General features: G+C 36.1%; 1 protein-coding gene across 5 annotated transcripts in view; it reads right to left on the minus strand.

The window, feature by feature from the left end:
* SLC9C1 (solute carrier family 9 member C1) overlaps positions 1-14,959 on the minus strand; it is a 107,463-nt gene that overhangs the window by 28,545 nt on the left and 63,959 nt on the right. For all 5 annotated transcript variants that reach the window (XM_078452991.2, XM_078452993.2, XM_078452992.2 and 2 more), the window contains 5 exons: positions 9,305-9,500; positions 7,669-7,854; positions 5,658-5,807; positions 3,872-3,923; positions 2,396-2,544 (listed from right to left, as the gene is read on the minus strand). In XM_078452991.2, coding sequence (XP_078309117.2) covers positions 2,396-2,544; positions 3,872-3,923; positions 5,658-5,807; positions 7,669-7,854; positions 9,305-9,500 — 733 coding nt within the window. The remainder of the gene's footprint in view (positions 1-2,395; positions 2,545-3,871; positions 3,924-5,657; positions 5,808-7,668; positions 7,855-9,304; positions 9,501-14,959) is intronic.

A 14,959-nucleotide genomic window follows, 5' to 3' on the forward strand; every position in this document is an offset into this window, starting at 1 on the left:
CATACTGGCTTCTTTTGCACGTAGGGTTTTTTGTTTTGTTTTGTTTTGTTTTGTTTTGTTTTGTTTTGTTTTTGAGTGAAACACTTAAATTCCTTTCTCATTTATTTTTTGGGTATATTCTTTGTTATTTACCTTTTAATTTCCATGATGATTACATTTAACTCCCTAGAGTGTAGTACTCTAATTTAAATGTATATCAGCTTAACTTTCATGACATATAAAACTCTGCTCCTTTAATAGTTCCATCCACACTCCTTTCTGTTGTTACAAATTTATATCTTTATACGTTGTGTGTCCAAAATATATGTTTTTAAATGTGTAGTCTCTTATATGATGTAGGAAACAACATATAGACTTACAAGCCAACATTATCATAATGTTAGCTTTTAGACTAATAATTGTTTCAAATGTTCTAGTCTCTTAATCATGTAGAAAACAAAAAAAAAGTGGAGTTGCAAAAAAATTATTACAATAATATTATCTTTTATCATTGCCCATGTAGTTATCTTTACTAAGATCTTTATTTCTTCATATGGGTTCCAGTTATTGTCTTCTGCCCTTTCAATATGTAGGGCTCCTTTTAACATTTCTTTCAGGGAAGATCTAGTCATAATAAACTCCCTCCACTTTTGTTCATCTGGGAATGTCTTAATTTCTCCCTCATTTCTGCAGGACAGTTTTGCTGGATATAGGATTTTTGGTTGATAGTTTTTTTTTCCTTTTAGCACTTTGAATATATCAGCCTGCTTCTTTCTGATCTCTGAAGTTTCTGATGAGAAATCTGATAATAATTGTATTGAGGCTTGCTCATGTGTGATGAGTTGCTTCTCTGTGGCTGATTTAAAAATTTTCACTTTGTCTTTTGACAGCTTGATTACAATGTGTCTTGGTGTGGGTTTTTTTGAGTTCATCCAACTTGGAATGTATTGACCTTCTTGAATGTTAATATTTATGTCTTTCATCTAATTTGGGAAGTTTTCAGCCATTATTTCTTCAGATATTCCCTCTGTCCCTATCTCTCTCTCTCCTTGTGAGATTCCCACAGTGCATATGTTGGATCGCACGAGTCCCTTAGATTTTGTTCACTTTTCTTCAATCTTTTTCTTTCTGTTCCTCAAATATGATAATTCCCATTGTTGTGTCTTCAATGTGACTGATTTTTTTTTCTACATGTTCAAATATGCCTTTCAGTTCTTGCCACATAAGTGTTATATACTTAATGTTAGGTTCACACTTAAGGATTTAGTTTTTAATTAATACTGTGAATAGAATATTTTTCTATATTTTCTTTAGTTGGGGAAGAATTTTGAATGTTGATAGTATTTCTGAATATTCTATAATTTATCTTATTAAGCCTATATTATTAGGCTTAATATATCTTATTAAGTCTATTAATTCTCTAGGATTTTAAATTAAACCATCAACATATAATAACTGTCTTTTCCTTTTCCCCAAAATTTTACCTCTCAATTTCCTTTTTTTTTTTTCTTGACCTGGCTAAGACTTCTTTTTCCTGACTTTAAATGGTATACTTATAAGTGTTTTGACATCTAATACTATGTTTTAAATTTTTAATAGAAACTCTTTATTGGATTAAAGATGCTATTTGTTAGTCTTGTAAGAATTTTTAAAAATATTTTGAACAATTAATTTTGTCAAATGTTTTTTTCTTCTTTTTAAATCTTTGAATAAGTTCTATAGCTATTTTATGAGCTAAAACCTTCTTAGTCATAGTATATTACTTACTAATATATATTTTATCATATATATTACTTACTAATATATTACTTACTAATAATATATACTTACTAAACTTTTAATATGTTACAAGATTCAATTAGCTACTATTATGTTTAAAAGTTTTGTATATGTATTCACAAGCATAATAGCTTTTGGATTTTTTTTATACGGTTCCCAATTTGGGGAATAAATTTTCTACTTATGGAATTAGTGGGACCCTCTATATTTTTATATGTCATGGTACTAATAATTACCTTAGAGAAAGGAAATGTAGTTATTTTTCACCCTATAGTTGGGTGTTCTTATAAATCATGGAATTCTATGGGAAAAGCTGTTTCGGTGGCACAGGTAATTCCCAGGAAAATATTGATACCCACTCTAGCTTAGTAAGGAGTAGTTTTATCATACCCCTGATTTGGGAGCAAAGCATAGAAAGAGATGGTCCCTCACTTTGGCAAGAAATGGAAAGAAAAGCTGACCACTGGAATTCAAGAAGGAAATGCTTTATGCTATGTGCTTTTCTTTAGACAATTATTTTAATGTGGATATTCATATACCAGAGATGGTCTGTAATGGAAAATCAAAAGTAGGTTTGAAGATCATGGATGACTATATATCAAGAAAGTATATTTGTTTTTAAAATATGCTACCTTACCTTATTAATTTCAGAACCTTCGATTTTATGAATAATCCCTTTTGACCTAAAAACCTTAACAATTTCTCTAGCCAAATTGAGCATGACATTAATCTCCTCCTTTGTTTTCATAGTAATAGCAATTTCCGGGTGATCATACTCTAAGTAGCCTGAAAAATAACACAATATTTTCAGAAAAAATAAGAACATTATTTAAATATTTCATGTGGACAATAAGCTCAATATTTTTGCTCTAAATCCATGGAGTACAACCCTCAACACAGAGAAATATATCTTTCCCTGATGAGTCCTCTGCAATCAATCATAATTCACCAGCAGCAGCATAGTTCTGTTTACCATTTTCTTGTCGGCTTGTACTTACACCTATGCCCATGACGAAGGACAGACAGCCCCAGTCGTAGGATTAGCAGTTACACTGATCCACTTGCATGGAACACTGAGAGGCTCTTCTGGTTTCTAGGTCTGGGGTTTATGTCCCGCTTTTCCATTCTGTTTGAATTAGGATTTTTGACTACAAACTGTGCACTTAGATATGGCTTTTGATTAAGTCCTCTCATTCATCCTGGGTTATTGCCCACCCAGCATGCCTGTGTGTCTAGATGACTCATCCATCTATGCTCTTCTGCCTGTCTTATCTGGATTCCTAAATGCCCACAGAGCTTCATTCACTTAGATTCTACATTTGGGCTTTTATGCTCTTCTGCCTGTCTTATCTGGATTCCTAAATGCCCACAGAGCTTCATTCACTTAGATTCTACATTTGGGCTTTTCCTTGGTGATGACTTCTTGTCTGGCTTGATGACTACCTGCCGTGCAAGATCTCTCAAGTCCAGTTCCATTCTCATGCTTGCTGTACCCTTTTACTGCCCACCATCTGTATCAAACCCCCTCCTTCTCCTCACACATGAACACTATACTATAGGAGTGTGTCTGTCCCACTTCCAGTATTAATCCTCTACTAGGAGCATGATGTGGCATGACTCAGGGAATAAGCTGGTGCCATGTTTAGGCATAGAGCCTTCCAGGAGACATATCAGAGATCTGTGAAGCTCGGTTGTGATTTCAACTTATGAAGCTAAATCTTCACATGGCAACTCTATGGCAAGTGGAGAGAAAAAGTAACTTTTTCCCCTGTATTGCTCAGGAAGGTATGTGTACTTTTGGTTTGGAAGAAAATAGAATTTATAAGGTGATAATAGTGTGTATAAACATGCAGTGCTAATGTGTTTCCTTTAAAGAGGAATTAAAAGGGCTTCATTGAGGTATAGGGCAGAAAGAACAAACGTGGAGAGGTAATATTACACTAAACCCATGCAGCCAAAGATATGATCATGTTGATTGTTGAAGTTACTCACTTTATTATTAGTAATAAATAGGTTGCCTTAACAATCGGTTTAGTTGTCAAAACAACTGCCTTTCAGAAGTAATGATAATAAGAGATGGTTGTGCTTAATCTTTAGAATGAGGGTTACCTACCTAGCTCTTTCAGAGCACGTCCTGTATTCTTCATTATTCTCCTTAATAATACCTACGAAATAAAAGAAGCATTATCCCCATTGGAAAACAAGCTGTTATAAAATGTCTTTACATTTGCAGCTGATGGATTTTTAACCTAACTAATAACTTTAAAGAAAAATATGATGGGGAGCTTTTTAGGGATTAGAACTGAGTTTTGTGCAATAACCTTAATTTGCTCCAGGAAGAGTGGTAGAGAGAGTAAAAAGTGGCATAACAGGTTGATTTTGAGAAGCCTGAAGGCACGTCATATTTTTTTTCTCTAAAAGTAACTTGCTTTAGGTTACTATTGATTCTGAAAAACACACGCATGGTAGATATTTTCCTCTTCAATGTTATTAAAGCCTCTAAATTGGGGATACAGGGGAAGCTTTCAATCTTAAGTGAGGTAAAATGTTTGGCCAAGCTGTGTGAGAGCAGTAGGGACTAAAACCAGACAACATCTTAGAGATTCAGGTCCTTTTATATTTCCTACTGTGTATTCTCAAATTCCAGGGCTAAATATCCTTTTTCCAGGTTAGAAAAGGTAACAAAATTCAGAAAAACAGTTTGATTTATTTATTTTTTTTATGTTTATTTATTTTGAGAGAGACAGAGACAGCATGAGCAGGGGAGGGTCAGAGAGAGAGGGAGAGAGAGAATCCCAAGCAAGCTCCTCATTGTCAGCTCAGAGCCTGATGTGGGTCTCGAACCCATGAACCATGAGATCATGACCTGAGTAGAAACCAAGAGTCGGTCGTTCAACCGACTGAACCACCCAGGCACCACCAAGAAAACAGTTTTAAAGTTCCAGGTGATAAAGAAAGGAAAGATAATTTTGTGTTCTACTACATATCATCAGTTCAATTTTCCTGACTATCGAGATTTGGGTACATTTTACACAGAATTTAGATGTTCTAAATTGCCTTGAAAGGTAAATGTTTCACATAGTTGACAAACTTGTGAGAACATAGTGTTAGTCTGCCTCAGTCAAAACAGTAAAAAACAAAATCTAGGGGGTGTCTGGCTGGCTCAGTCAGTAGAGCATGCAACTGTTGGAGCCACACATTGGGTGTAGAGCTCACTAAAAAAAAAAAAAAAAAAAAAAAAAGGAAAGGAAAAAGAAAAGAAAGAAAAAAGAAAACTAAAATCTAGAACTTAGGCCCTAGAATTCTCTTTGCTGTTTACTACCTATGTGACTTTGAGCATAATCATTCAACCTCTCTTGGCTCCCCCCCACCTTAACTGTGTAGTGAAAGAATTAGACAAGGTTTCCTTCTAGATGAGTTATTATTACTCTTCCCAGTTTCCAGATCCCCATCCTTTGCTTCTATTACTATTTACCGTGGGGAAATGAGGCATATAGACAGGAGGGGAGCCTTTGGGAACTATGAGGAAGTTCTGGTTGATCAACACTGCCATCACGTCTCATCCTCCAGTGTTTCCTGTTGAGCACAGCTATAGGTGAAAGATCCTGCAACTTGGATCAGGAGGGAACTACCCACTGCACACAGGCTTTACAAGAGCTTCCACAAGAATGAAAAGGTGGGTTGCAAAAGCCTCATGACTTGCTACTGTGGCACAGACATTTCATTAAGGAGGCACTTGAGTAATACAGGTGTAGACTAGTTTAAGTTTTTACAGAAATCACTCAGGGAATCAGGAGTCAGGGACCACACCTACACATAGGGACAGAGAACATAATGGGTGGGGCAGTGGAGGGACTGGAGGAGTAAACCCTCTCCTTAGTATTTAAAGTTTTTCTCACCTGTTTAACTTGCTTAGAACTTGAAATTTGATCAATTATAGTCATTATGTCTGCTTCACCTTGGATATAACCTTTTAGTATAGCATATTTAAAGGATAGCTGATGACTCATCTTTTTATCTATTATTTGCAGCAACTTGGGGGTTATGAGCTGAAAAAAGCAGAACTACTATTTAATATAAATTGTATACATTTAGTTAATTATATGTCTATTAGTTTACCTAAAGTAGATAATGCTAAGAAATAACATTCTTTCAACGATAACATTCTTTCAACGAGGTTCTTAGTTATTTTATTCATGATAACTTTATAACTTCATGACTACAGCTATTTCCTAGTAACTAATAACGTTGGGCACCTATGTGAAGTGATGACTTTACTCTTTACTTATGTCCCTTATAGAGAACTGGATGTTATTTTCAACTGACTTAACTTCTTGGAAAACAAAGCAATTAATCTTTTGGGTTTAAGTCAAAAAATGTCTATAAAGTATTGCTATTTTACCTGCAAAATCTCCTACTAACCTTCTTGCTAGAAGGTTTATTTGGAGGTTAGAACCCACCACAATTATGCTTCTTGTGTGACCCCACCATTAACTTCTCGTTGTTTCTTTGCTGAGGTTTACATTTCCAGATTATCTCTTACCACTGAGCAATCCCCTCACTTCAGTAGAGTTGGCTATTTCTGGTGTCCTGTCTATGCTCCATAACCTCCATAGTCTGCCTTCCAACCACCTGCCATTAATCCTAGAAGAGCTAGTTTATGTTCATCTTTCAAGATTCAGTTCAAGTATCACAAGTATCACCTAATAAAGGAAGTCTTTTTTTTTTTTTAAATCTCATTAGCGTTGTGTACAGACTCTGTTTTGCACTTGTATATTCTACAATATAACATTGGAACATCTAGATGACATATCATTTCCCTTCTACAATGAGTTCTCTGGGGGTAGAGAGTACAGATAATTTGTCTTCATGTTCCAAGGACTATCATCTGACATAAGATAAGAGTTCAGAGTTTCCTGAATATATATACAAACTTTTCTTAAGTTGTTTACCAGTTTTTTTCATTTAAAATATTTGGTAGACTCTGCATATCTTCCCATCAGAAAGAATTAAGTAGTCACTGAATACACTTTACTTGCCTTCCTTAGGTCAAATTGCACACTAGCATTACTTACGGTCTCATTTAGTAGTAAAACTGGAAAAGCTACCAGTTGCATACTTTTAGACCTAGTTATTTCTCTTGGTAGCACAATTATTTTTTAAGCATATGTAAAAAAACTTTAAATGTAAAGATTCTAACCTATTAGTTTTATTTCTAGATGAACTATGTTTTACTTAGCCTTGTATCTCTCACAGTGCTTGTATGTGTATGTACCTTATTTGTGTATGAAGAGAGAGAGAGGTGGTGAGAGAGAGGGAGAGTATATCTGTATCCATATACATACTTCATATGCTTTGTGATGAGTGAGTTTCATGTCATTGAAATAATTGTATAGAAAAAATATCATACTTGTCATAGAAAGGTGTATTAGACAATCAAAGGTCATTTCGATGCTGTGATTTTATATTACTATGAATTTATATAACATGAAATGTGCATTTTTCGGTTTCGTGACGTGTATGAATTTATACTATTTGTTTTGTCACTGTGAATGGTTTGCATGGTTGTTTTGTTGATTTTATACCAGGTATCTATACCAGGTATCTATAAAAATATACATAATTTTGGGGTTAGTTTATATTTACATTAATACGGAATTTGTCATGTACTCTATTCAAGGAAAAGCTGTGATGAACATTTCTATACTTTCATATGCTAAGTAAACTACAAATATAATTTGGATACTCATAAAACACTGTTACAAAATCTAATTTGTGAAAGGGATATAACATTTGAAATATAAACATCATTCCAATAGAAAGTGGAAGCCATAAAACTAGTAAACTTTAGTCCATATTTCATGAAGCAGTCATTAGAATTTGAAAATGAATGATTTTATAGTTCTTTACCTTTAAAATACGTAGTATGCGAAGAAATCGAACAATTTTAAAAAAGATTACAGTTTGAATAAATTCAAAAGTATAAGTAATGTAATTTGTCTCAGTAAGAATTACATCTATGATGCCGACTAATGTAATTGTCAACTCAAATAGATTCCAGGTATGTGAAAAATATTCCTTCCTCATTGCAGCCATCTGTTGATTTTAAAAAAACAACAACACATTATCTTGTTTGTTTTTGCTTTTACTGCAACATTTTCTACAATAACTGAAATATCACTCATTAGGTTTTTTTCTCTGATCTACCTTAAGACTACTTGTCTGAAATACTAGTAAATAATCATATTAACTTGAAATTAAAATGGTTGGAATATTGAAGCGTCCATTCCAAGGGAGAAACTATTCAAAATTCCCTACTATTTTATGACAGTTCATTCTTTCATTCCTTCTTTGTTTCAGAAAACCTACTATAGCTAAAAGAATGGGAAGTATTAAAAATGACTGGATTCAAGCCTGGGAAATTGGATTTCCAGTGGAATTTTGAAGGGAGAGTAGGCTTACAGAAGATAAATTTGTTAAGAATATGCTGTTTGAGATGTTTGCACAGTATTTTGTTGGGGAGATCCAGTCATCAGTTGTCTGGGAAGTCATTAGACTATAAATGGTAGTTGATGCCAGGGAAGTGAATGAGATAGGTATGGTGTGTGAAGCTCTTTATTCTTTACGTCCACATCTCCTATCTCATATACCATATCCTTCATGCAAATCTAACACCTTTCCGATCTCCATGCTGACCAACCCATCCCTAAGCTCCAGTCACTGGGAGTGACTTTCTTTCTTGTGGGCGTCCTAGTGTTGCTTCTGACTTTTCCCTTATTTTTGTTCATCAAGCTATGTACTCACATACTCAACCTCCACTTTTCGATCCATATGACACAATACTATAATCAATTTGTGGGGGGTTATTTCCTCATTTTACAACTACCTTTATATTTGATTTAAAAATCAAATCATGAAATGTTTTTCAAGTTTACAGGGATATGTATCACTCTACCTATCTATCTGTTTATCTATCTAGTATTAAAAAAATAAAATGAACACTACTACCCTGCTAAGTTTAAGAACACTGCCAACACCTTTGAGACTCCCTTCAACACACACCATTTTGAACTTTATTTGTGCAAATACAAAATCAGTTCTTAAAGTATGGATGTTGGCTATTGAGTTGCCTTAAAAATTTACTTATCTTTAACGTTTTATTTATTTTTGAGAGATAGAGCGCGAGCAGGGGAGGGGCAGAGAGAGAGGGAGACACAGAATCTGAAGCAAGCTCCAGGCTCTGAGCTGTCAGCACAGAGCCTGATGCGGAACTCACACCCATGGACGGTGAGATCGTGACCTGAGCTGAAGTCGGATGCTAAACCAACTGAACCACCCAGGCGCCCAAAAAATTTACCTTTAAAAATTAAAGTTTATTTGTTTGAGAAGTGAAAGAGAATTTCACATACTCCTTTAGAAAATTGTGTATAGCTAATGCTGAAAAATGAAGTTAGGGAATCTCTCTGTGAGACATATAGCATGTTCATGCACATACACACACACACACACACACACACACACACACACACACACAATTTTGGATTACCTTAAGTAGGGCCTCCATGATATAAAATGTAAGAAAAAAGTAGTTAGAATATTTTAATTCATGCTCATAGATATCATTTAATTCAGGTATCCAAGAAATTGTAATCGGAAACATATTCATCATTATCACAAGATATCCAACATACTCAAATTCATTAGTAAATACGATTTTATGGCATGACTGAAGAAAGCAATGTCTGCAAAAAAAAAAAAATAAGTTTTATCTGATAAAATAATTATACGGAATTATTTTCATTATATGCTCAGCTATGTTCTAATCATCTATAGCACAGAAGCCAGCTTAGTTCTGGGTAGGAACAGTCACTCCCTAACACTTTCTGACATCCCACTTCAGATGCTGTCCTTTTAATTTCCCCCTCTGCTAAATGTCTGCAGGCTGATTTCCTTTCTTTTTCCCCCACCTTGGTCAACTTTCATTCACTTTTACTTTTTTAAAAAAATTTTTTTTTAACGTTTATTTATTTTTGAGACAGAGAGAGACAGAGCATGAACAGGGGAGGGGCAGAGAGAGAGGGAGACACAGAATCCGAAACAGGCTCCAGGCTCTGAGCCGTCAGCACAGAGCCCGACGCGGGGCTCGAACTCACGGATGGTGAGATCATGACCTGAGCCGAAGTCAGACGCTTAACCGACCAAGCCACCCAGGCGCCCCTCATTCACTTTTACTTTTAATAGAAATACTTTTGGTCACAGATGGGAATAATGCAAACTGAAAGTATTTTAAAAAATCATAAAACAGGGGCACCTGGGTGGCTCAGTCAGTCAAGCCTCCGACTTCAGCTCGGGTCATGATCTCATAGTTTGTGAATTCCAGTCCTGCATTGGGCTCTGTGCTGACAGCTCAGAGCTTGGACCCTGCTCCAGATTCTGTGTCTCCCTCTCTCAGTGCCCTCCCCACCCCCGCGACCCTGTCTCTCTGTCAAAAATAAATAAACATTGGGGCGCCTGGAAGGCTCAGTCAGTTAAGCGCCCCACTTCGGCTCAGGTCATGATCTCATGGTGTGTGGGTTCCAGCCCTGCATAGGGCTCTGTGCTGACAGCTTGGAATCTGGAGCCTGCTTGGATTGTCTCCTTCTGTCTCTGCCCCTCCCCCACTCGTGCTCTGTCTCTTTTTCTTAAAAAGAAATAAACATTAAAAATAAACAGACAAATAAATAAACAAACATTAAAAAAATCATAAAACAAAGTCAATCCCTTCCACCTTCCGGAGATGACTAGGATTAATAGTTTGAATACTGTTTTAAATGTAATCATTATCTATAAACACAAAAGAAATTATATTATACGTTTTGTTCTGTAATTTTTTTTCTTTTCTCTTAACAATGTGTCATGAGCATCTTTCTTTGTCAAGGCATAAAATCTGAGGGAAAAAAATGCCAGGAGGTGTGGTAGTGGAATAGTATACATCCACACTTCACCAAAAAATGTAAATTCATGCATATGTTTTGAAAAATAGTTTCTGTACCAAGTATGCCAGGGACTGGAACTGTGGATACAAGGATTTACTTATGTATTTTTATTTTTTCATTTTTCAAGTAATATAATAATGCATTATATTGTTAAAACTCAAGTGACGTGATTAATCAGCTGCTGAATTCAGATTAGGTAAGTAGTGGATCGATCTCCCTACTCTCAGAGGTGGATCTGTATTACTCAGGACCTGAAACTTTTACAATTTGGGACCCTGAAGATGACATTAGGAATAAATTATGATCCTGTCTTCACATTCCCAGGGACCTCTAAAGCCTTCGGCAGTGACTGTGTGAGGGAGGAGCCATAGAGAGAAGCCTTGTTAAAAGGCGCACTATTTATATAATTTGAAGAGAAACCAGAGTATAAGCGAAGCCTTGTCAAATTCTGCCCATCTCAGTTCTATCTCCAGAATGCTATTTTTACCTTTTTTAAACTTTCAGCTGTATTGAGGTATAATTAGATATAAAATTGTAGATATTTAAAGAGTACATCGTGGTGATTTAATGTATACATTATGAAAAGAGTCCCCACACTAATGAATTAACATATCCATCATGTCCTATGATTACCTTCTGTGGGGGATGAGACCTTTCAGGTTCTAGTCCTTTAACAAATTTCAACTATACTATTGAGGGTTTTCAGCTAGAGTCACTGTGTCTTATATCAGATTCTCAGACCTGATTCATCTTCTAGCTGAAAGTTTGTAACCTTTTACCATCCTTTCTTTATTTCTTCAACCCCTCAGCTGGTAACCAGGTAACCACTTTGCTATTCTCTATTTCTATGAGTTGATTTTTTCATTTTTTTCTTTTGTATACTCAACACATTAGTGATATCATGCAGTATTTGTCTTTTTCGGGCTTATTTTCACTTATCATAATGTCCTTGACGTCCATCTGTATTGTTGCAAAAGGAAGGATTTCCTTCTTTCTCATGGCAAATGATATTCTCATATACCTTATTTTCTTCAATCAATCATACACTGATGGACAATTAGGTTATTTTCATATCTTAGCTACTGTGAATAATGTTGCATTGAACATGGGAGTGCAGATCTCTTTGATATCTTGTTTTTATTTCCCTTGGATATGAAAGGAGTTTTCACTGGATTGCTAGATCATATGGTAGTTCTATTTTGATTATTTTGAGGAATCTCCAAGCTGCTTTCCATAGTGGCTGCATCAATTTACATACTTATCAACAGTGTACAAGGGTTCCTTTTTTTCCACATCTTTGCCAACATGTACTATCTCTTGTCTTTTTGACGATAGGCATTCTAACAGGTGTGAGGTGATATTTCATTGCATTTTGATTTGCATTCCCCCGAGGAGTAGTGATATTAAGCACATTTTCAGGTATTTTTTTTACCATTTGTATGTCTTCTTTGGAAAAGTATCTATTTATTTCCTCTGAGCATTATTTAATAGGGTGTTGTTTTGCTTTTTTGTTGTTGTTGTTATTGAATTGTATGAGTTCTTTACACCTATCAGTTACTAACCCCTTATCAGATACATGATTTGCAAATATTTTCTCCCACTCCATAGCTTTTAATTTTGTTTTTTTCTGTGCAGAAGGTTTTTATTTTAAAATAAATTTTTAAGATTAAAATTTTAAAATTAAAATAAATTTTAAGATCACTTGTTTTATTTTTTAATTAAAAAATATTTTTTAATGTTTATTTATTTTTGAAGAAGAGACAGAGTATGAGCGGGGGCAAGGGAGTAGAGAGAGAGGGAGACACAGAATCCAAAGTGGATTCCAGGCTCTAAGCTGTCAGCACAGAGCCTGACATGGGGCTCAAATCCACGAGCCATGAGATCATGACCTAAGCCGAAGTTGGATGCTCAACTGACTGAGCTACCCAGGTGTCCCTATTTATTTTTGAGAGAGAGAGAGAGAGAGAGAGAGAGAGAGCACATGCACACACATAAGTGGGAGAGGGGTAGAGAGAGAGGGAGAGAGAGGGAGAATCTTAAGCAGACTCTATGCCTATCCCCTGACTGTGAGATCATTGTGGCCTGAGCCAAAATCAAGAGTCAGATGCTTACCCAACTGAGCCACCCAGGAGACCATGTGCAGAAAATTTTTAGTTTGATGTAGTACCACTTGTTTACTTTTGGTTTTGTTGACTTTGTTTTTGATGTCAAATCCAAAAAGTCATTGCCAAGACTGCTATCATGGAGTGTATCTCCCATGTTTTCCTCTGGGAGTTTTATGGTTTCATGTCTTACATTCAAGACTTTAGTCCATTTCAAGATTATTTTTGTGTATGGTGTCAGATAGTGGTCTAGTTCCATTATTTTGCATGTAGCTGTCCAGTTTTCCCAATGTCATTTACTGAAAAGACTGTAATTTCCTCATTGTATATCATTGATATACTCATCCCATCTATACACTCGGGGATTCAGGGAAATAACCACACAGTGGACTTGCTGGATTATTATGAAACAGACTGGGTCAGAGACTCCCATATATTATCTGGCCTAAAAGCTTCCTGTCTAACTTGAGAGCTATAACAACATTTCAAGCCTTTGGTATCAGTACCATTTCTAATGCCATATCCCATGGTCTTTAAAAAAGTCTGGGTATTCTTTTTTTTTTTAATTTTTTTTAACGTTTATTTATTTTCGAGACAGAGAGAGACAGAGCATGAACGGGGGAGAGTCAGAGAGAGAGAGGGAGACACAGAATCCGAAACAGGCTCCAGGCTCTGAGCTGTCAGCACAGAGCCTGATGCAGGGCTCGAACTCGTGGACCGAGAGATCATGACCTGAGCCGAAGTTGGACACTTAACTGACTGAGCCACCCAGGCTCCCCAGGGTATTTTCTTTTTCTCAATGCAAAGTAACTCTGGTAAAGTGACTTAAACGTCGATCTGAGAAAAGATTGAGGCAATATTTATCCCATGTATTTGTGGTATTGCTGTAGATCTTTCTCAAGGGCTCTGGTTCTGAGAACTGACTCAGAAGGAAAGGGTGGGGAATCATGATCTTCCTTTGTAGTAGTTGATCTGATCCCTTTGCTCACCAGTTCTCTATCTTTAGAAAAGTCAAGTAAAATGTAATTAACTATTTGTCTATATTGCCCTTTGACACACATTATTTGTTAACCATTCCCAGGTCAAGGTACTCTGACCGCTACTCCAGGTTTGCTGTCCACAAAAGAAAGTATGCTCACCTTGCTTCTGACACTTAAGTGCTGCCATCTGTCTTCTGCTATTCCCAAATCCTTTCGATACTGGTAAGATGAATTCCATGGCAGCCCCCACTACTGTCAACTGTGCCTTGCAGAAGACATCTATCATTGAGTTTCTCAGTGTTGCCTCATGAAACTAAATGTCCTCTGGTCCTTTCCAGGGAGCAAAGTCATGTGGTGGGTCATTCATTCTCATATAATGATCTAGTTAAATATTCCAATTTTTATCATCTGCACTTCATTTACTGTAATTTATTGGCCTGGTCAAGCTTCAAAGAACCATCCCAAGAGTATAATAGTACCAGCTCCAAGTGTCCTTGGCAGAATGTTGAACCCTGAATCATCACGGATAAGACCACTATGCCAATAAATTCTCCCCAATCTGGCCTTATGTTGTAACCTTGTGGTCCAATACCCTCAAGACCCATTCTCTTATATGTTCTACTAGTATTTGGTAGTATTAGTCAGGCCCTGTAATTCCTTTAGTAGATGAGTTGTAGTCTCCTAAAGAAGGCACTATATTTTCCCCTCTGACCGTGTTGAGATCTGACCCGGGAAATTACCTTAGAAGCAATGAAAGGTAGTAGAGAATAACCTGGAAACAAAGAAAAGTTTTACCTTGTGATATATTTGTGGGCACTGAAGGTGACAGAAGGCTACTATTCTCTAGCAGGAAAAAAGATGGCTCCTCTGCCAGGTTAGCGTATACACAAGCATGTGGGGGTTCAAGATCCTCAGCTCTATCCATCCAAGTGTTACCACTTTAGATCTCAGTGTCCTGACCCTTTTCTCTCAGAGCCCTCATACTGACACAGAAGCCTTGTCATTGCTCTAGGCATTTCTTATTCTTCGTGCAGCTCTAGTTGCGTCCCCTTAAAACAGATACACTATACCCACTTTTTGTTCGATTCGGAATCATTTAAGTTGAATTTTTAATTTTAAGAATTATGTGTGTTTTTGTATCCAG

This window comes from Panthera onca, chromosome C2, assembly GCF_046562875.1.
Source record: "Panthera onca isolate mPanOnc1 chromosome C2, mPanOnc1 haplotype 2, whole genome shotgun sequence".
NCBI lineage: Eukaryota > Metazoa > Chordata > Mammalia > Carnivora > Felidae > Panthera > Panthera onca.